General features: G+C 36.3%; 2 protein-coding genes across 10 annotated transcripts in view; one reads left to right on the forward strand and one right to left on the reverse strand.

Moving 5' to 3' along the window:
- PRPF40A (pre-mRNA processing factor 40 homolog A) overlaps positions 1 to 15,372 on the reverse strand; it is a 51,196-nt gene extending 35,824 nt beyond the window's left edge. For 4 of the 8 annotated variants that reach the window (XM_054562450.1, XM_054562449.1, XM_054562448.1 and 1 more), the window contains exons 1-3: positions 15,082 to 15,372; positions 13,727 to 13,858; positions 990 to 1,070 (exon numbers count right to left, since the gene is read on the reverse strand). In XM_054562450.1, the coding sequence (XP_054418425.1) occupies positions 990 to 1,070; positions 13,727 to 13,858; positions 15,082 to 15,357 (489 nt within the window). In that variant the 5' untranslated portion in view covers positions 15,358 to 15,372. Of the gene's footprint in view, positions 1 to 989; positions 1,071 to 13,726; positions 13,859 to 14,955 lie in introns of all 8 variants that reach the window. The other 4 variants (XM_054562446.1, XM_054562445.1, XM_054562444.1 and 1 more) reach the window with 1 other exon arrangement.
- Positions 15,373 to 16,362: 990 nt separating this feature from the next.
- Positions 16,363 to 21,570, forward strand: part of ARL6IP6 (ADP ribosylation factor like GTPase 6 interacting protein 6) — a 64,148-nt gene continuing 58,940 nt past the window's right edge. For both annotated transcript variants that reach the window (XM_054562451.1, XM_054562452.1), the window contains exons 1-2: positions 16,363 to 16,774; positions 18,174 to 18,227. In XM_054562451.1, coding sequence (XP_054418426.1) covers positions 16,372 to 16,774; positions 18,174 to 18,227 — 457 coding nt within the window. In that variant the 5' untranslated portion in view covers positions 16,363 to 16,371. The remainder of the gene's footprint in view (positions 16,775 to 18,173; positions 18,228 to 21,570) is intronic.

The raw sequence follows: 21,570 nt of genomic DNA on the forward strand, positions 1-21,570 counted from the left end.
TAAAACTCATTATAGTGGCAAAACCTGCCCTGAATGAGATAAACTCTTTAATCTGTAGTTACCCCAGGTCAGAAGGAATATCTGTAAGTTTTGCTACATAAATATTATGCTGGAAATTATAGGGCACTGCCCAAGACCCCATAGAAAATTTTTACATAATATATAGAATGTTATATATTACTTACAATATTAAAAAAGATTTGAAATATATCTGGTCCTAGGAGTTTGGGGTAAGACACTGCAAACTTACCACTCCAGTAGAGTATGCTGTATCTGTTCATTACAACCAGAAGGCTATCATATAATAAATAAGTTGTGCAAATTTGAATATCATATTAATTTATATATTGCTTATTACTACCCAGTAAGGGTGATATGACTATTCAAAGATTTTCTAAATAACAAATCACAGCTGAAGTCTCAAGAAATAATAAATTTTCATGGCCTGGCTGGTGTGCAAAGCAAGGTGCCCAGTAAGAGGCGTGCGAGAGGCAACCTCACATTTATGTTTCTCTCCCTCTTCCTTCCCCTCTAAAAATAAATCAGTAAAATCTTTTTAAAAATCTAAAAACAAGAGAAATAATAAATTTCAGATGCAATCTTTTGATTTCTAAATCTAAAATCTAGTATTAAATCACATTATATCAATTTTCAATTGGCACTCAGTAAAGCAAATGTCTACTCTTTAATAGATCATAATGCTAGCAGACCAATAAAATACTTCTAGCTGACAAATTATGCTTTTTGGTATTCCAGTCTTGTTTAATGTAGAATTTAAAAAATAAGGATGTTCATATACAATAATATATATGTAGGAAAAAGTGTAAATGTTCATCATTCAGAAAACTAAAAATAAAAGTCTACTACAATTCTCATCTTATAGTACACCAGAGGCACTTAAAAAGCTAATACAATTGCCTATAAAATACATATTATTAATATATAAAAGCAATCAAAACATCACAGGAAAGTTATTTTCTCAAGATTACCGGTAAGGCAGGCTGCATGGAAGCCTGAGACATATGCGACATCATCATTCCAGGCATTACTGAAGACATCATTCCAGGCATCTAGAACAAAAGTTTAAAAAAAAAAATAAAAAAGGTTACTACGTAAGACCAAAGCACATAACATGAGTTGAAGAATCTGGATCTAGTTATTAAAGCTAGTATGCACAATTTAGGATTAAAACCCAGGGAGCACTATATTACATAGCTAATATGCTTAGTAAGTGCTTGTTGAATGAATGAAGTACTTTATCAGTAATCTGTTTTAATGCTTATGTCATAATTTCTGTCTAGTAAAAATCATTTTAACAAACAAAAGTTGAGACAATTATGTTACTTGTAAGGTAAATTTAATATTAATTACCTTTATGTTTTAGCTCAACACTCATTTTTTTTTCCTTTTTTTTGGAACAAGACAAGATTTTTTCAGTGTTTTTCACCTTTGATTTTTAATATCTAAATTAAACAATTTTATAGCACTCTGGTCCTTTATAAAATTTATCAATCAAAGGTGTTTTAATTCAGTGATTTAAAAAATGCATAAAAAAACTTTTCAAACACAAATTATCTATTCCCTTTCTGGTAAAGAAAAAATTAATTAAGTATATACATGAATATCTAAAGAAAAATTATTAGTTTGGGAGCTTAATCTAGTTTACCAATGACTGCCATCCAAATATACATATTAATCTTCCCTACTAAACACAAATAAAGATTAACAAATTTTCCACAGGATTTTGACCCTATGCTCATGTATATTAGCATACTCCCACATTATAATTTTGATTTTACTATGAGCACATCTAAAGAAAACATAGGTGATAAGAAATTATATAAAACAATCATAGGTATTTAAATAGATGATCAGTTATTCAACAGTTTCAAATTAAATGAACAATCTGAGAAATAGGAATAAGCATACTGGTCAACAGGGACATAATAAAGCCACTAAATATAGATGAGACCACCCACACACTAAATTTAATACTTGTGAAAAGTCAAGTCATGAAGCAAAGCCAGGCTAAAGACAATTAAAATGAAGTAGCATGGTATTAATGGGTTAAAGGAAAAGGTTTTTTCAGGTTTTTTTTTTTTGCTCCTCAAAACATAAAAAAACTGTTTAAACATCAGTACACAAGAACTTGAAAGAAAACATGTGACTAAAACTTGGAATACATGGTCAAATAATCATTTTTTAAAAAAGGTACTGAATTTGAAAACTGAGGTACTGACAAGCCTCCATCACCCACACCAATAAAATAATAGAAATAATTTACACATTAAGGTAAAAAATGATCAAATGAGAATTAGGTTTGTTCCCTCTCCTCCCCAACCCCTACAGACATACCCTCATATTAACTTTGCTTTAAGCTAATACCAAGTAGGTTTGAATTCTTTTAAGTACTAAGTACCTCATTATGGGGGAGAAGCATGGTGGGCAACAGAGAGAAACAGCCTCCTATTTAAAATGACTTGTTTATAAAATCAGAAACTAGTGGTACATCTAAAATCCAGAATTCTAAGCGAGATTGAGAAACTGAACTTTGAAAACTTAACTGAAGAACAAGTCCAGGTATGCTCTCATAAGAACTAAAGACATAAGTGGAGTAAAATCTCCATCATGCAACAGGCCATTTCCATACTACAGCACTATAAATAAATGTAATTTCAAATTGAAATACTGACTTCATAAGACAAATGAGTAATCAAATCCTATTTAAAAAACGAAAGTTTACTAGACAGTGCCGATGACACACCAGACAATATTTGAAAATCATTAAAGGACAGAGTTAGACAGAATTTTCTCAACTGTTCTTCCCACACTTCAAATTTTAAAACATCCAAAAATTTACCTTTAGACTAAACTCATGATACTGATTACAGAAAGGTTTAATTTCAAATTAAAGCTAAATTCTCACTCAGTATCTCAGTAAATTCTGAAGAGTGGCAATTGGATATGCTTGTTCAACCAGACAAACAGCTGGCAAGATTCTTAATCTACAACTGACTATTCCAAAATTAAATAGATCATTAATATAATTTAAAACCAAAACTGTGATGTTATTCACAGGAAACCAAAGAACAAAAACATAAATATGCAAAATATTATGTTTCCTATGAAAGCTATTACAAGAGTTTGACAAATTAACAGCTCTTCCAGAGGTTTGGGCATCACAGACAAGCCTGTTTTCCAGAGCACAAAGAATCTACTTGGGGAAATGTTATGATTTCTGCTTTTCATTAATTCCACAATACACATAATATGGACATCCATGTTTAAACCCTGTCTGACTATAGCTGAATTCTTCCAGAGGGTTTGTTCTGACTTAGGCCAGTCACTTGGCAGCACCGTAAACTTGAGACCATTAAATTTTTTAAGTTAATATTTTTTTTTGTTTTAATACCACACTAATAATGGTAATCTAGGCTGCAAGCTTATGAAAATTGGCTTACAGTTCCAATTCTCAGAACTGATGTTTCTTTCCTCTACCCAATAACCAAAGTTGAGACAGTCAAGTTACTTTGCTGTCCCTTTTTGATGGTAGGTTTACTTCTTTCTTGCTTCACATGGATGGAATAGCCCCTTGGTGTCCCAGCGTTATTTGTAAGAGTATTTTAGACTTTTCATTTTAGGCTTGTTTTTTCTCTCTATTTAGGGAACCATAATACAATGGAGTGTCTCATGATTGATAATACTGTAAATTGAATGAAATGGGATACTGGCTCAAAATGGTTAAAGAGAAAAAATCTTAGTGTAGTTACTATACCACCACCGCAACAAATTCCATAAACCGGATCATTCTTAAAGCTGCAAAGTGGTAATTCATATAAGCTTAATGTGAAACACACTATAAAATCACAACACTGGCCCTGGCTGGTGTGGCGCAGTTGGGTGGAGCACTGTCCCGTAACAGAAGGGTTGCATGTTCAATTTCCAGTCAGGGCATATACCTCAGTCCCCAGTCCGGGTACATATGGAAGGTGGACAATCAATGCTTCTCTCACATCACCAACTGATGCTTCTCTCACATTCATGTTTCTCTCTCTCCCTTCCCCTCTCTCTAAAAAGCAATCTAAAAAAATGTCCTCTGGTGAGGATTTAAAAAACAAAAATCACAACCACATTTTCACGAATCTCATAGCTTCACAAATCTCAATTTAAGCTACTTTGGCAAATAAGAAGTGGTATAATTAAGAGGTTCTAGTTATTAGGAGAAAGAGAATGGAAGGGTGAAAGACATACGTGAGATGTAAGCTAAACTATTTAAAATATTCACATCTGCATTTTACAGACACTTTGGCACCTTTTCAAAACAAAAAGTAATTCAGACAGACAGTTTGATATACTTTATTAATAAGTGGCCAACCACCTGTGTGTATGTATATGTATTATATATACAATTTTATGTATAACTCTATATTACTTGCGATAAAAGATTCCTTATTAAGATGCTCTCAAAAGCCATTTAAAAAACAAAATGCTCTGAGAAGAATCACCAGTGTGAAGAAAATAAGAAACCAATAAAAACTAGGGAATACTACCCGATCAGCTCATTCTTAGCATCCCTGTTTGAAAGGTTTCTAATGTTAGACTGAAAGAAAAAAAAAAGCATGCTTCATTTATCACTCTAAATGTGTTTTAAAAAGGTACGATAAAAGCAATCCTATCACTGCAAATTAGTTGTACAAAATATAAACTAAATTAGCCCAATTGTATTATGATCTGAAAACAAAATAAACATCTTCATATAGGCACTTCAAGTTTTTTTTTAAAAATATAATCACTTCCCAAAGTTTTCCTGTCGGAAAGAAATCATACAACCTAATCTATTTTTGTTTAAATATTAACACAAATTTGATTTTTAAAAACCATTCTTGCTGCAAACCTGCAGTTGCAAATTGATTAAAGTTTGATTCTTGTATTTTTACTTGATTCCTTTTAAATGTGCCAAAGTCAAACTCCACAAGGTAAGTACACTCTACAGAGGCTATTAAGTGTACTATTTAAAAACAAGTATCTTCTACATCACTGACTTACCTTATGAATAAACATGTGAATGAATGAAAAAAATTAATCTCTGAATAACAGCAAAACTACATTTTTCAAATTTAACCAAATATTCATTCAACTGTAAATAAAGAGGAAACCCCTATTTAAAGCATATCCTTAACAACCTAGAGTAAGTGGCTGCATATACCCCATCAAGAGTTATATATAAATTCAAGACATTTGTAGTTTTCTGATAAAAGTTTAGATAGCCAAAAAACCAGTATATGCACAAACTGTTACCACATGAAATAGAACATTATCATTTAATAAGTCAACTGCCAGTATTCAAAATTACTTAGTTTGCTAAATTCTCTCAACCTGGGGATTTTAGAATCGCCTAAATCCAGATGACCCCCTGAAAAGGTGATTAGGGGTGCCAACCCCTTGTGCAGTCTAAAATCCACAGGTAATTTTTGACTCCCCCCAGAAACTACTACTGCTAGCCTATCACTAACCAGAGGCCCTACCTACGGGTGTTATATATGTATCTTATATGGCACTCTTACAATAAAGTAAGTTAGAGAAAGGAAGGTTTTTTAAATTAGGAAAATACATTTACAGTATTTGTTGAAAAAAAACTACATCTAAGTGGACTTGTGCAGTTCAAACCTGTGTTGCTCAAGGGTCAACTGTACACACTTTCCTTCAAATTCCAAGAAGGTTAGCTTAATGACAATCTCATACTGCTATACATGGAAACAGTCTAGTAAACTATTAAGTACACTCTGGAGGAAAAGAGCCAGAATTCCTATCGCAGGATGGCCAGTTTCCAACTGTGTAATCTTGTGCTAATTTACTTAACCTATCTGGGTCTCAATATCCCCACCTGAAGCATGGAGAATACAGTACTCATCTGACAGGACTATTGTAAGGATCAAATGGAAAATACATGAAAGGCACTTAGAACAATGCTCAATACATGATAGTTTATTACCACTGCTCTCCTTCAATTCATACCATGAAAGTAACTCTTATGTTGCCCCTTGCTTCATCTATTCTGTTGGACAGGCCCTTTGGTTCTTTAAAGGCATCTAGTAAATATTGTAAATCATCATCATCAGTAAGAATCAAGACACGTAATAACAGGTAATAACTCAAATCTTAAACATCAGTTTAGCACTGGCTCTGCAATGTCACTGTACAATTCACTTAATTCTCTGGGTCTTACTATTACCATCTACAAATTGGACATCCATATAACCAACCCACTTTTCAGAGTCAGGAGAATCACATTCAACAGGGTATAGGAATCTCTCAAAATTATAAACAAACGTATAATTCTAATGCAGATTAGGTACCCCAATCCCATTCCCGAAAATAAAAAAAGAAGAAAAACAAAAAAAACCCTATGTGAAAAAGAGTAAGCAAGCCCTGGCCAGTGTGGCTCAGTTGGTTGGAGTGCTGTCCCATAGATCAGAAGGGTCACAGGTTTGATTCCCAGTCCGCCAGGAACTAATTGATGAGAAAGCAATGGATGGTTCTCCCTCTCCTTCTCCGCTCCCTCCCTCTTTTTCTCTCTCCTGGCCTTTCCTTCTTTCTAAAAGCAATGGGGAAAAAAAATGTCCTCCAGTGAAGATTTTTTTTAAATGCATAAATAGTTTAAATTACTTAGTAATACTTAGCCCACTGCCTCTTACTAAACCACAAAATAACTTCTTCAATAAGGGTACAGAAATTATAAAGAGAAAATCATTGGGCCTGGATATGTGACACAAAAACTTAAAAGGACAGCTGAATGAAATGAATGGTACTATTTTATTTTTAAAAAGCTCTGAGCATACTGGAGATATGGACACAAATTGCAATCTCTCAATTAAGTCATACAGAATCAAAGACTTGAAAACTGACTCTAAAAAGCTGTCTAAGCCTTCTTTTGGACACAAGCTCTCTAGAACACAAGTATGAAGGGACACAAGACTGTCCTCTTCCCCAACTAGACTCAGTATGTCAGTAGCTAACTTTTATAAATATATTTGTTCTTATGAAACTTCATTTTAGTTTCTTCTCAATTGCGGGCATCTTTAGAACAAAGAGCATGTCTCATTTACATATGTATTATTGGTGCAGAGGACAGTTACACAGACATAGCAGAAACTCAGACACCTGTAGTAGATAACCTTATGACCAGTCCTTAATATTGTATAAGGAAAGAGTAATTTTCTATTACATGTAACAAATACATAATGACCTTGAAATTACTGAAAAAGTGGTTTCAGAGAAGTAACAACTTTTTTTTAAACAGATTTATTTATTTTTAAACAGAGGGGAAGGGAAGGAAAAAGAGAGGGAGAGAAACATCAATGTGTGGTTGCCTCTCACTTGCTCCCTACTGGGGACCTGGCCACACAGGCATGTGCCCAGATGGCAACCCTTTGATTCACAGTGGCTCAATCCACTTAGCCACACCAGCCAGGGTGAGAAGTAACAATCTTCTTGATACCACATGGCCAAAGAAACAATACCAATGCTCATTCATTAATAAAAACTTTTGATTAATGAATGCTCATTCATAAATAAAAAGTTTTACCCCAAACAGAACATCAAGTCCTAGGAAATAAGGTCACATTTGTATTGTATTGTAAAGAAGTAAAAGGCAAAGCAAACTATATTTCAACTCAAAACAGTCCTTACTTGCTGGTATGTTTGATCCTTTTGGACAATGCTAACAGCATCATTCAAATTTGGAGAAGATTTAGACTTCCACTTTGAGTTCAGTGCACCAAGAAAAATAGTTAGAAGCAGATTTGAAGCCCATCATGCAAAACACTACATCTTTAGTAACCATTAACTATAACTAATAAGCAAAAGAAATATATGATTACTTGACTAAAGAGAGGAAGAAAAATATAAGAGATTGATTTACTCTAAACATCCAAAGGTGCAGAAGCATTGTGACAGCCAAATCAGCAGTTAGAAGACGACAAAAACAGTTTAGGCAGGTGTCAGAGTAATGCCTGTAAATTCCTTGAGTGCAGAGAATATACATCATTCATCTTTACACTAATACCATACAAATGTCTACTGACTAAAAAACACATGAAGGTATGAAACAAGAAAGAATGAAAGACTAATAACAACTTCTTTAACACAAAATTGTACTTATTCCTACTTACAAACCTTCACAAGTCAGACCTATTATTTCTCTAAGTTAAAAACACAAATCACTGCTCATAGCTATGGGATATACATAGATACCAAATCTTTACTACCTACTGATATATTGCTTCATGATGACTGAAAGTCATGTCATCAACATTTCTAACAAACCCAATTAAAAATCAACAGGTTAAAAAAACCAATAGGTAGGTGGAACCTAATGAACAAAACAAACGAATCAGTAAAACAGAATGAGAGGCATGGAAACAAGGAACAAACTGACAGTGACCAGAGAGTGGGGGATAACGGGGAAAGAAGAGGAAGGGTCTAGTCAAGGAACATGTATAAATGACCCATGGACATGGACAAGAGTGGGATTTACTGTGGGGGGGGGGGAAGCAGAGGTGAAAAGCAACAGGGAAGATATTGGGACAACTGTAATAGGACAATAAAAAACAAAATAAAATAAAACCAAAAAAACCCCAACAGGAACCTATGACATTTGTTCTCTTCTCTTTTTGAGCCTACTACTTACTGCATACATATGTTGGACCCTGTAAGCTGCTTCATTTGTGTGTTAATACTAATGTATTTCAAAGTTCATTTTTTTCCTCAGAGAGAGGACAAAATGAGTAAGTGACCACATTTCAGAATTTCTCAAAAAATAAGCACAAAAGAAAAAAAAAGAAAGCAAAATAGACAGATAACAGGGTAACAGAGACCAAGGAAAGAGGAGAGGAGAAGATGGTCAAATAAAACCCAGGAATACTAAGTAAAAACAGTTTTAAGACTTCTACAAGGTTTTAATGAATTGCTATCTAAACATAAAGAAAACAAACTTATTTTGTGGTATCAATAAAAACTATCAAAATTAACTATATACATAGCCCAAGAGTTACACAAACACATTAAATTCAGGTGAATCTATTTTTGTTAAAAGTACTTGCCTGGATAATGTAAATGCATATAGAAAATTACCTAGATTATTATAAGCATATAGCCTTAAAAAAGTTTATTTTTGTCACTGGCTAATATTCAATTTAGTGGCATGGATTCTGTATATACCCAAAGGAAGGGTAATTCCACGGTAATAACAGCAAATCAAATCAGTCAGATAAATCTAAGATAGTAATACTTTAAATTTCTCTGGAAGGCTTACATTCCAAATCATTTTCCCCTAGAGCACGGAAAACCTGTGACAAAACTCCTTAAAGAGATGATCAGTGAAGTCATACTGATAAATAGATTTTCCCATACTTTAAATTAAGTAGAGATGATTATTTGCTTTAGCCACCAAAAATTAATCATTGTTTCACCTTATTTATCTTTCATTTTTGTCAAGTAAAAAAACAACAGTAAAAAAGCAGACACTGAAAACAAGAGTAAATGTAACAATGTAGTCACACAGGTAACCATTGAAAACAGTCACATGTAACACCTACTTGGCTTATACTGTAGGAAAGAGTACTTATGTGTTTCATTCATTCAACAAGTATTTTACTGAGCACCCATCATGTGCCAAGAACTGTGCTCAGCACCTATAGAATTCTTTAAAAGTGCAAAAACACTGCCCCTGCCCTCTTAGAGCTTCCAATATATTACTTGTTGGGAAGACAAAGCAAGTAAACCATAAAACAAAACAAGTCAACAACAAAGTGGCAAAATAAATGAAACTGTAAGAGGTATAAGCAGATTACACAGGATTTTATTTTAATAATTTGAAGGGCAGGTATATGCTCGGCAAAGATTGCTGAGGACCTCTGCAGAAGGTAGGACTTGAAATGATAGAACTTAAATTCACTGTGGTAGTGAGCAGGGGGCAGGAAGGCAAGACGACAACAGCGTAAGCTCAGTCATGAACTAATACAACACTCAAGATACCATGAAAAGACTAGCCTGGGTTCAAATTAGGGAATGTGAAGACATGCAGCTCAAACTTGCACTTTCAATTATACTACCTTTGAAAATTAAGCTGTGGGATTTAGGTATTATGCTACAGGCACAGAAAAACACTGTAAGTTCTTGGGCAAGGAGAGAACATGCTGAAATTAAAGATAATTTTTTTTGTGGGAGCAGGCTTCAAGAAAACCAGCTCAAAAGTTGCTAAGAACATCCAAGGTACAACTTGGACTCAGATGGCAACAGGAAGCTTGCCTCAACTCAATAAAAGAAAATCACACTCATTTGTACAGAGCAATTATTTACTTATGTTTACAGAACAACCCCCCTCGCCCCCCAAAAAACCTACAGAAAAATTAGAATTAGGGAGGCATTACTAAAAGAATTTTGTTTTTATTTCCCTATCATACAATCTCTTATATATCACCAACTCTTATCAAGTGATCTGAATTGAATCATAGGCTGTTAGAGCTGAAAGAGACCTTAAATTTTTTTACTTATTAAAAATAACAAAAATTAAGAATTAAAAAAAAAAAAGAAAAAAATTGAGCCAACTAAGAGGACTCTCTTGGGCTTAAATGAAGGCAAAATCATCTCTGTGATCAAGATAGAAGGACTTACAGTCCTTTGTGTAAAAATGATAACAAAGGAGTAAGAGTAAAAATATTTAAAGGCGAAACATTACTGACTATAGATATGGAGAAAGAAGGCCTCACACGTTAATTACAACTAACTGCAAACCTTTTCTGAAAATTTGAGTATTGACATCAAGCAGAAAAATTACTTTATTAATATGTTTTTTAACCAGTGACAAACAATTACTTAATCACATTATCTCAAGTTTATACAACTTTTTAAGGCCCTTTCCAACTGTAAGAACCTATAATTCTCTAAAAGCAGAAGCACAACTTTCCTATCTGAAGTTAATGTACAGTAAGAAAAAGGCAAATTTAATCTACAGTATAACTGAAATAAACTTGAAAGAAATATTACTGAGCTCCATTTCATAATTTTCAAATATTTATTACTAATAAATTCAGCCTGAATTCTAAAAAGGGCATTCTGGACTATCTCTCGAGTAAAATAAATAAAAAAATAAAATAAACAAAAACTGCAAATAAATTACTACATTTGAAAAATTATAAACTCTGGCTTCTGTAGAATGGTATTCTATCCAACCTGTATATTAGTTTACAAGTAAGGTTTAAAGTTTCATGCCATGTTTAATAACATTCCAAAAACTGCAATCATTTAGAAGACTGTCACAAATTTTATTCTTCAGCTGGTCCCAGAATGAGTTCTTAATGTAAACTACGCACTATACATGAAGGTTCCATAACCTCAGTACTAAAGTCTAAAATTTGTGAATTTATTTTTAAAAGCTGGATGGCAGGACCCTACCAACTCTGTGTCACTGGAGTGAACTAGATAGGCACCCTACTTCTCATTACCATGTGATTACTTACTACTCATTAATATTTCCGAGAGGGGTCAACAGCAGAAATGATGCAGAAAAAAGAATCAATTCTGCTAATTACCAATTTTTATTTTTAAGGTTGTTTACAGGGCGTTAAATTAGATTTCTGGATTACTTGACATTATTCATGCCCTCCTAGTCTATTATCAAAGCTAAAATTAAACATTAGTTATACCAAGATGTGGACCCAGTATTTGTTAGTTAGGTATTAAGAGGAAAAATAAATAAATAATCTGATTTTAAGGAAAAACAATGGGGATTCTCTTTGGACCCTGAGAGCTGGACTTTTAAGACATACATTATCTTAACAGTAGACATAGGAGAGACAGACTTCTAAACATTTAAATAGTCAAGTACACTTTGAGCCACATGGCATATACTGGCCTAAGAATAAAGTAGAAGAAAACCACAAGGTGAAATTCAGAGTATCTGAATGGATGTGTACCAAGCAGACAGTAACCTTATTAGGAAGGTGGTCACTGATACCACTAAAAACAAAGGGCCATAGAGCAAATTGTGACCAGCTTATGTCAATGATACACAAAGGTACTTAAAAAAATAAAATAAAATCTGCATTTTATTAGAAATGACTAGCTGGTATCTTGTTTTCGGTAGTGCAACAGCACCATTACAGCAAGGGTAAGCAGGTCAATCCCTTGCAAAACTTACCTTGGTTGGCCCAATGGAAACAGAAGGCCCCAGAAAAGAGAGAAGCATCTGGCAGTAGCAAATTGTTTTATTTTATCTTTCTGTGGAAAGAAACTAATTTTAAATAAGAACCAGAGCATTTAAAGAATAAATATTTTTTAAAGCTCATTATCTAGTTAGAGCAGCTCTACTAAGAAAACAAGAAGAGCTTCTTGCTGTTTAGAGATGGAAAGAAACAGAAGAGGAATCAAAGTTGTTTCTCCATCACCTAGGGAGTTTTAAAACTTGTTATTCAGGAGTAACAGAGCTAATAGTTCTTTCATTTAAAGAACTCCTACAGGCAGAATCTTTTGGGCCTGGTGTCTTTCAACAAAAATTTTTATACAAAATTAAGGGCTATAGTCTAAATAAAAAAGGAAAGCACTTGACATTAAGCCCTTCTACTCTTAAGGTTAAGTAAAAAGAGAGAGACAGAGCAAGCTCCTTTCTTTACTACAATTTCACCAACTTAAATCATCAAGGCTTAAATGCTTATCAAAGTAAACAGATTAGTTAGCAGAAAGTTCATACCTAATTTGCTTTCCAAAGTATTTTGTTAGCCTGAATTTTTGATGATTTATTGAGATTCTCAAATGGATAGAACCCAGCCACCAAGCTAATCTTAAATAAGAATAAAAGCATTTAAAGAATAGTTTCTAAAGCTCATTATCTAGTTAGAGCAGCTCTACTAAGAAATATTGTAAGACCTAACAGGGGGCATAAAATTATTCATGGTAACTAAACCTGTTACCTTTCTTGAATGCTTCCCTAAAAACTCAGTTCTATTGAATTCACTGAGTCAGCATTAAAATCTTTTGATCCAAATCACTCCCACAAAATGTTCATTTAAAATTTATGCTAGAGATGAAAAGGGACAGCTCAGAAGCAGGAGTGTAGAAGCAATACGCATTAAAAGAAAACAACAAAATAGTGTTAAGTGGAAAATGAACTACCTATTTGGCACTGTCCTATTAAGAATCAGTTGAGTACAACCTACCCACCTCCATCCCCACCACACACACACACACACACACACATACATACATACATACATAAGAGCAAGCTATTACAGAAATAAAATTCATTCTAAGCCAAAGACCTAAACAATTGCAATATTCAGGTTCTATGTATTTACACAGTCCACCACATAAACTATGTTGCTCTATCAGACATTTATTCTTAGAACATTAACTTCAATTGACCTACTTGTGGGAAAAAGGTCATTAAACTAAAAAGCCTACCCTTCAGTGTTACTTCTAAATTTATATTAAAAAAACCCTCTTAGTTTTGGTTGCCGTGAAAATAATTATTTTATACAGAAGACTTCATTAAATTTAAAATGGTTAGTGTTGTAATTCAACATTTCACATATTTGAAAACATTCTTTTGGTATAAAATATTCCTTAAATAGCTAGAAGTATTGATGCAGATTTTGAAATCTTGACACAATAATACAACAGGCAAAAGTAAACAACCACAAAAAACAAAATAAAACAAAAACATTCTTACTTGACCCATTGGCGGACCTCCCATTGGGGGCATCATTTGTGGCATCATTCCATGAGGTACAGGAGGCATATTCGCTCTCTGACCCATAGGGTGCATTCCCATTGGGGCATAATGCATGCCAGGATGCCCCATCTAAAAATGAAGGACAATTTAAAAATCAGCAATAAGAGTAAATCCTTCTCAAACGTCTAATTTCAACATATCAGTTAAGAGCGGTGATATATTAAGGTAATGTGATTTAATTATTAGGTTAGTTTATACTTTTTTATCTTAAACAAAACGCACTACAGACATTTATAATGAACTTTCAACTAACACAATTCCAGAACATAAAAAATTAAAATCATTAATGGACAGCTAGATCATAATTTTATTTTTCTTTTAATGTACACTGATCTAATCAATTATTGACTGACTTGCTAAACTCAGAAGGGCACGTGAAAGCCAATTTAAAAACTATTAACGAAAACCACAACTTTGTCCTATATTATACCAATATAAGATAGCTAACTATTATTTTATAAAGCTACTTATCCTTAAACTTAATTCTACACTAACTTTAAGCTTTAAAATGCTGAATTTACCAAATGAACTCGGATGAAGGCTGGCCTTACAAAACACAAATAGCATGGGTGCTCAAGGACTCCTCACTCTAACAAATACACATATTACTTCCCACTATAATCTTTACAAGGGTGAAATTACTTCTAACTCCAGTTTTTTTTCCCGAGACTGAGGTATGTCATTCACACACTAAATGGAAACTAATTCACCCATTTTAATGCGCTTTCATAGGACAACTACTTCCTTTACCTGTGTGCCCATTGTTCCAGGTCTTAAAACCAAGTAATTACTACCTGACAATTCTTCCAGCTGTCCACCCTACAGACACCACTACTATTGGTGCAAACACATCTTGGCAGCCTCTTTTAATACCTACAGACTCACGCCTCCGCCTCCCGCTCCCTCCTAAATCGGGCCTACCTTTCCGAGACGCTCAACACGCTCCGGGCCCAGCACCTCCACCGCGCATCTGCCTAAGCCAGGCCCACTGGAAACTTCCAGGGTCCTACATTCTTCCCTTTGCGCATCCCCGCCCTCCATTTCTCTCCTTCGGAACACATCCCACCATCTCGAGCTCTTCCTCCGTCCACTCTCATCTTCTCCTTTTGGAGAAAGCTTCCTGTCTCTCTGACTCCGTTTTTCATTGTGCCACTCCGATCCCTTACCGAGGGCCGTCTCCTCAGGAAGCCGTCAGCAGAGACCCAAGAACTGGAGCAGAGGCTTGAGCCGGACAATCTCCGCTCCCCGTCCCCAGGACCCCGCGAGGGAGGATGGCTCTCCATTTCACTCACCATGAGGCCTCCACGCTCGGCTGCCGTCCCTGGCCTCATCGTCTGGCTCAGACTGCTCCGCCGGCGGCCACTGCCGCTGCATATACCAACAAGAAGCGATCTGAGTGGCTGGCGCCCGCTGGGGCTAAAGGTTAAAGGCTGCCCGGCACTACGGGGCGGGATCAGCGGGGCCAATAAGCTGACAGGCTTCCCCGCTGTCCAATCAGAGTGCGCTGCCGACACGCAGCTCTGCGGCGATTCGCCCCCAGCCTCAGCCTCACTTGGAGTCGCCTGCATGGAGGGGGAATAGGGGGACGGAGGAAGTTTCTGCGCCGAGTCCTCTGCCGGAAAAACTCCACCAACTTCCCCCCGGGAAGGGAAGACAACTGTGTCCCAGCTTTTCGAGCTTAGACCGCCTCACCCCGTAGGGGGTGGGGCAGTGGGGACCTGCCACCTTCACCCCCCCGCCCGAATTACGTACGCCCCACAAACCTGAGGCCGCCAGGGGTAGGGTGGGGAAGGTGGAGGTGAGGTAAGAGGCTTCTAGCGTTAGCGGTGGCCCGGTCCCGACGCGCGCGCGCGCGCAATGCTCGAGGCGAAGGGAAGGGGGCGGGGAAGGCTAAGGAGGGGTCCGGAGCACAGGGCTCGAGCTCCGTACGCACCAGCTGGACAGCGCGCGCCTGGGCGGAGGGGTGGGGGAAGGAGGCGTGTCGAGCCGCGTGGAGGGAAGTTGTGGTAAGGGCGGGGAGAACAATGCATAAGAGAAAGAAGGATGGGATCTTCAGGCACGGCGGGCGAACAGGCGACTGAGCTACTGTTAGTGAGGGAAGCCGTGAAAGAGTGCGAGATTAGAGGGCCAGAAGAGAAAAAGCAGGTAGGTTCGGGAATGTTAATAGGAGGTGTAAGGGCGGGCGCTAGGACCGGGCATGAGGAGGATGCAGCTTTGGGGTTGCTGGGGCCCGCGCTTGCCTGGAGGTGACGCGGCAGCGGCGGAGGTCTCTGGCCGGGACGAAGCAGTACAGGGAGAGGGGACTCGGCTACCTTCAGCCTCGACTCGCCTTTCGTCGCGCGCTTCCCTACTTCGTTTCCTTCTTTGTAAACGGGGGTCGTGCCCTAGTCCAGGGGTGTCCAACCTCTCCTCCGGTCCCATGGCACCCTTTCCGCCTCGCTGCTCATCCTTGAGCACCCCTGCGCGCCGGGGCCGGATGGTGCTGCCCGTGGAGGGGGCCAGCCGTTGATAGGCTGCTGCGGCCTCGAGGCGGGGTGGGTGAAAGACGCCCGACCTCCGCGCGTTTCTGCGTCTTTCCCGCCATGTCGTTCGTGGAGAGCGCGAGGCGTTCCTCTCTGCTGCGACGTCGCCGTCTTTGCACCCCTGTCCCTTTCACTCGGTCCGGGTTATCTGCTTTTACTCAAGGGGATAGTTGGGGTGAAGGTGAAGTCGACGAAGAGGAGGGATGTGACCAAGTAGCCCGCGACCTGCGGGCAGAGTTTTCTGCTGGGGCGTTGTCGGAGCCTAGAAAGTGCTCGCTACTACCGCCCCAGAGGGACGGGTCTCCAATCCTGCTTGATAAACGCAATGGCATCTTCTCGGCGGGTGCGCGCGGCCGAGCCCAGTCTCGGCGGTGGCCGGTACAGGTCCTTTCTATTCTCTGTTCGCTGCTGTTCGCCATCCTCCTCGCTTTTCTCCTCGCCATCGCCTACCTGATCGTAAAAGGTACAGAAGGTCGGGCCTTGAAAATACGTCCACAATAAAGTTGAGCCTGGAGGTGTCTCTCTCTTTCATCATTCTTATCCCCATCAAAGGCCATTTTCTGCAGGAGTCCTCGGCTGCAACTTTATTTGCTCTCCTCCCTTTGTCCTCACATTTCTTAAAGGCGGATGGCCCTGGTCCATTATCAGGCTACCCACTTTAAGAAAGTTCTTGAGTTACACAATATACTGTAGTCATTGAACACTTGAGGGGAAATATTGGCATATTGAACAAAACGCAGAACGACCATTAAAAGACGGTGAAAGTGTGTGTAATTAAAATAGACTGTACGTGTTCAAAGACTTTAATTTACAAACGGTTAAAGATATGCTATTCACCGATTCCTGTGTATACTCAATTCCTGAAGGACGAGGATTTCAATCCCACAACCGAAATTTCTACTTGTATTGGTAAAATAGCTCCTTTCGGTTTTGTATTAGGTTTACAGCTGAGTGTAACAAAAAAAGTTCTATGCAGGAATTAGTCTGCTCTTTCTCTGATTTTATTTTCCTGTGTTTGAAATTGACATATGGGGCAGATAGGAATAGAAAGAGATGTGCCTTGAAAGGTTTTCCAGTGTTTATACGGATATATTATGTGCTTACAGTGGAAAGAATCAGACTTTAGTTTAATTCTCAGTTCTCACTCACATGTCACTTTGGCAAAGTTATTGAAAAAGAACAGTTAAAACTATCTTTTGTATGAAAAACACCCAACACATTGTCATTCATGTATTTAGTTCACTGAATAGAATTTAATCTGTTTAATTACAGTTTTTATTTTTTCTCATTGCTTGCAACTCACTAGTGGGCTGCAGGTGGCATCTAAAAGCTTACCATGTTTGATTTTCAAAGGAGACAAATTGGCAAGTTTTCTCTATACATACAGTGGTATTGGCTCTAAATGATAAAAAGGTGGGTGTCAATATTTCATCCTCCATCCCTCCTCTCCCCCCTTTTTTTACAGTTCAACTAAGAGTTATATCTTGCAAGTAGTTTATTTCTCTTTTGCTCTGGGAGATTAGCTTTTTATCATAAAGTCACAAAATGTGGAAATCCATTCCAGAAGACATTGAGTTGTGCTTATTTTAGAGAATGGAGAAAAGAACGGAATTCAAAACCTAGTGTGCCCTGTAAGTGAATTACAATAAATGCCTTCACAACAGTCCAGTGGGATGAACATTCCTATTTTACATATATGGCAGTTGATTTACAGCCCTCTTATTTACTTGCAGAAGGTCACGTAACAGACTACTAACTGGAATCAATTTGAACCCAGTTTCAGACTCTACAGCACTTCCCACAACTCCACTACATCTTCCCAGCTTTTGAACTGTTCAAATTATCTTTTTTTGTATTTACAGAGTTACATGCTGAGAATTTGAAAAATGAAGATGATGTAGACACTGGGCTATTAGGTATGTACTTGTCACTTAATATGATTTTGAGCTCACTTCTGTTTTTACAGATCATGTTTAAAAAATTTTGGATAAAATACTTAATGTAGTCTTTTGTGCAGTTGTTTCAGCCTTTATCTTTTTATTTGCATGTGTGTGTGGTAAATTTTATTAGTTTTTTTTTTTATATAGGTATAGGGTGTATATGAGAGTGTATGTATGTATAGTATACACACTAGGAATACATTTTGAACACAACTGTGATATAGACCCAGCGAATACTTAATGTTTTTTTGTTACGTACTGGAAGAGTCTCCCTGTATTTCTTCCCAGGAATTACAAACGAGTAAAAATAACTTCCTTACAAACTTAGCAAAGATAACATCTTAAGCAGACCTCAGGAAAAATTTAAGTTGAAATTTCTTTATAAGTACCTTCAAAAAAAAAAGTGAAAGCCATTGGCATACTTGCACAGTTTAGTGTGAACTAGGAAAGTTATGTCAGACCTGAGTTTGTAAAGAATGACTGTTGAATGCTATAATGCTATAGTTTACAGGTTTCTAGTGAAAAATGCAAAGGTTATTTACCTTATATCTATTTCTCTCTGCTCGAATAATTTTGAGAAGTTCATAACTTTACCTTTCTGGCATATTCTATTTGTTGTAATCTTTTTGAGATCCTAGCCTGCCTGTCACCCTCTCCCCCAATCTTAGCAAACTGATTTACTTCTTCAAGACCAGTGCCCCCATGATGATACAAAGTATAGTCTACCTGATTTTGCAGAAGCAGAAACCTTTATCTTCAGATTACAAATTTATTTGCTCCATGTCCCATGAAAAGTTGACTGTGCTTTTCTTGCATGAGAAAACATGTATTTATTTAGTTACTCATTTTATCAGTGTATGTTGTTATATTGTCCCATCCCCCCAAAAACACCAAGGTTATAAAGGTTTTCATATTATTTATTGATACATAAGCTTTTAATGCCGATCTGAACTAGACATGACCTCTAACTTGCTGTTTAAAAGTTGGCATGGTTTTATATTTACGAAAACAATGGATGGCACTTTTCACCTAAAGGAATGGCTTGTTCAGTATCAGAAGAAATATAATAGGGCTTTGTCATTGCTCTGCTTTGTTTTCTACTTCTAGTTAAATAGCCTGGTATTGCTTCTAGGTATGCTTGATAGATAGTTGACAGCAAATAGGAAGATCATTATATGACTCTTTGCTAATGACTTGAAAAAAATCATTGGATTGATCATTCATATTGTTCAAAATCTAAAAATGAAAATGTTTCACAAATTAAGGAGCAAAGAAGATTTTTCTTCTCTTTACCAAAATGGTATGCCATGAAAGATTTTTAGAAGTTCCTTTAAGCACTGTATTTTGGTAATCCAAATACAAAAAGAAAAAAACAAAATTAATACTAAGCTATAACCAATTAGAGATGTAGATGAAGTTTGGAGTCAGTATTTATTTACAAGGTAGTTATATTCCAGATTTAGCCATGAAGTTAGTAAACAGTTATTTGCACTCAGGACATAATCCATTTCTAGAGTGTGTATCTTTAAAACCAGGAAAATTAAGAATAAAAATTTGGATATCATATCTATATCTTATTAAAATATCTAACAGCTTTTTCTTATTGTCTTTCTATTCTTCTGTGAATTGTTCATCAAATGACTTAAAAGTAAGAGTAATGATACGTTGGATCCCCATGGTAGTGATGACTACTTTTCCTAGTATTACAAGCTTCAGAAGAGAATACAGATTTATCAAGATTTGCCATGAGTTAATTATTTAATGATGAGTGATGGGTACATGGGGTTTCATTGGATGTACTCTTCCCTCTACTTTTATGTATATTTAAAATTGTTAATAATAAAACAGTTTTTTAAGCAATTTCCATGTGAACCTGATGCTTTAACATGGTTGGAAACAGCAGGTGTTATTTTTCAAGTTTTAGTCACTTTATCAAAATGTTCCCTTAAATGTTACTTACCTTTTCAGCAGGAAGAGGAGTGGAATTGCTACATGCTGAGTTGCAAGTAGACAGGCAGTTGGGTGGAGACTTTAACCCATGTCGCTGCAATAAACACACTGTATATTCAGGTAGCAGTGGTAGGGGAGGAAGACCCCCTTTCCTCTGCTGCTACACTTGGAAATAAATTTGAAGATCTAAGGCTGTACAACTTTGTGCATTGACATATATAGAGACACATTGCTCAAGGAATTTGAAGATTTGAGCTCTCAGTAGAACGTGGTTTAGCTGAGAGAGAACAGTAAATGTCCTGTCATCCTCCTAAGTTAGAAAACTATGGAATCTGATAAAGTTTGAAAAATTTGCTTACATAAATATTTAAAAATTGTTAATCAGTTTTATATTTGAGTACATCTATATTTTATTCATAGCCAGCTGGTTATAGTTTTTACAATATTTAAAAGTACCTAAATGTTAATTGTCATTGTGATTTTGTCAATTAATTATATAAGTAATATAGGCTCACTAGGAAAAAAAATCCAACAGGGAGCATTTGAGATCTTGCTTTTCAGCACCTGTCATCAGTTTGGCTAAAATAAACTCTTATAAAATTTTTTTTAAATCCAACAATAAAAGCAAAGGTTCCCACTAATCTATCTCCCTGTGTATATTTTCACATCTTTGTGTATATGTAGATATAATTTAACATGTGGTTTTGTTGCTTGTGAAAAACGTAATTGGAATCATGCATGTTCTGCAGCTTTATTAAAATGTCTTAGAGTTCATTCTGTATCAGTATACATAGATCTTCCTCATTCTTTTTCATTACTGCATTGATTTCATAGTATAACACTTTAGTATTTAAACATTGGAAATATCAGCTCTAAAACACAACTTGGAAATTATCAGTGTGCTGTCTCACTTAGTCCCAGTGTTTTTTTAAAGCAGGAGTAAGTTTTATGAAGAATGTGTAATTTTGTTTGCATAACAATGTTTTAGTAAGAAACCTTTCCCAGTGTGAGAACATGGGAGGTTTTTTTTCCTGGTTATTTCTTCTTATATATATATGTGTGTAAACTACTGCCTCCTCACCTCTGACTCCATAAAACTTCCAAAAGTTACCTCATTTGTTTCGGCCTGAAATTGCTAAATAAACTGAAAATATTTAGAACATATAATCTTTCTTTGTTGGAAGCTTTTATAGAAATACTAAAAGCTGCCAGCATAGTTTTAGAGAAGTAACTATACTTTGAAACTAAAATCACTTATTTTGAAAAATGAAATATACCAAAAGAAACCATACATTAGATAAATAAATATAAAACTCCAACAAAGGGAATTGATTATAAATTTCCCACCCACCTTCATCTTTGCTTTATG

Source organism: Pteronotus mesoamericanus, unplaced genomic scaffold, assembly GCF_021234165.1.
Source record: "Pteronotus mesoamericanus isolate MK-2021 breed Mesoamerican mustached bat unplaced genomic scaffold, CSHL_Meso_final scaffold_651, whole genome shotgun sequence".
Taxonomy (NCBI): domain Eukaryota; kingdom Metazoa; phylum Chordata; class Mammalia; order Chiroptera; family Mormoopidae; genus Pteronotus; species Pteronotus mesoamericanus.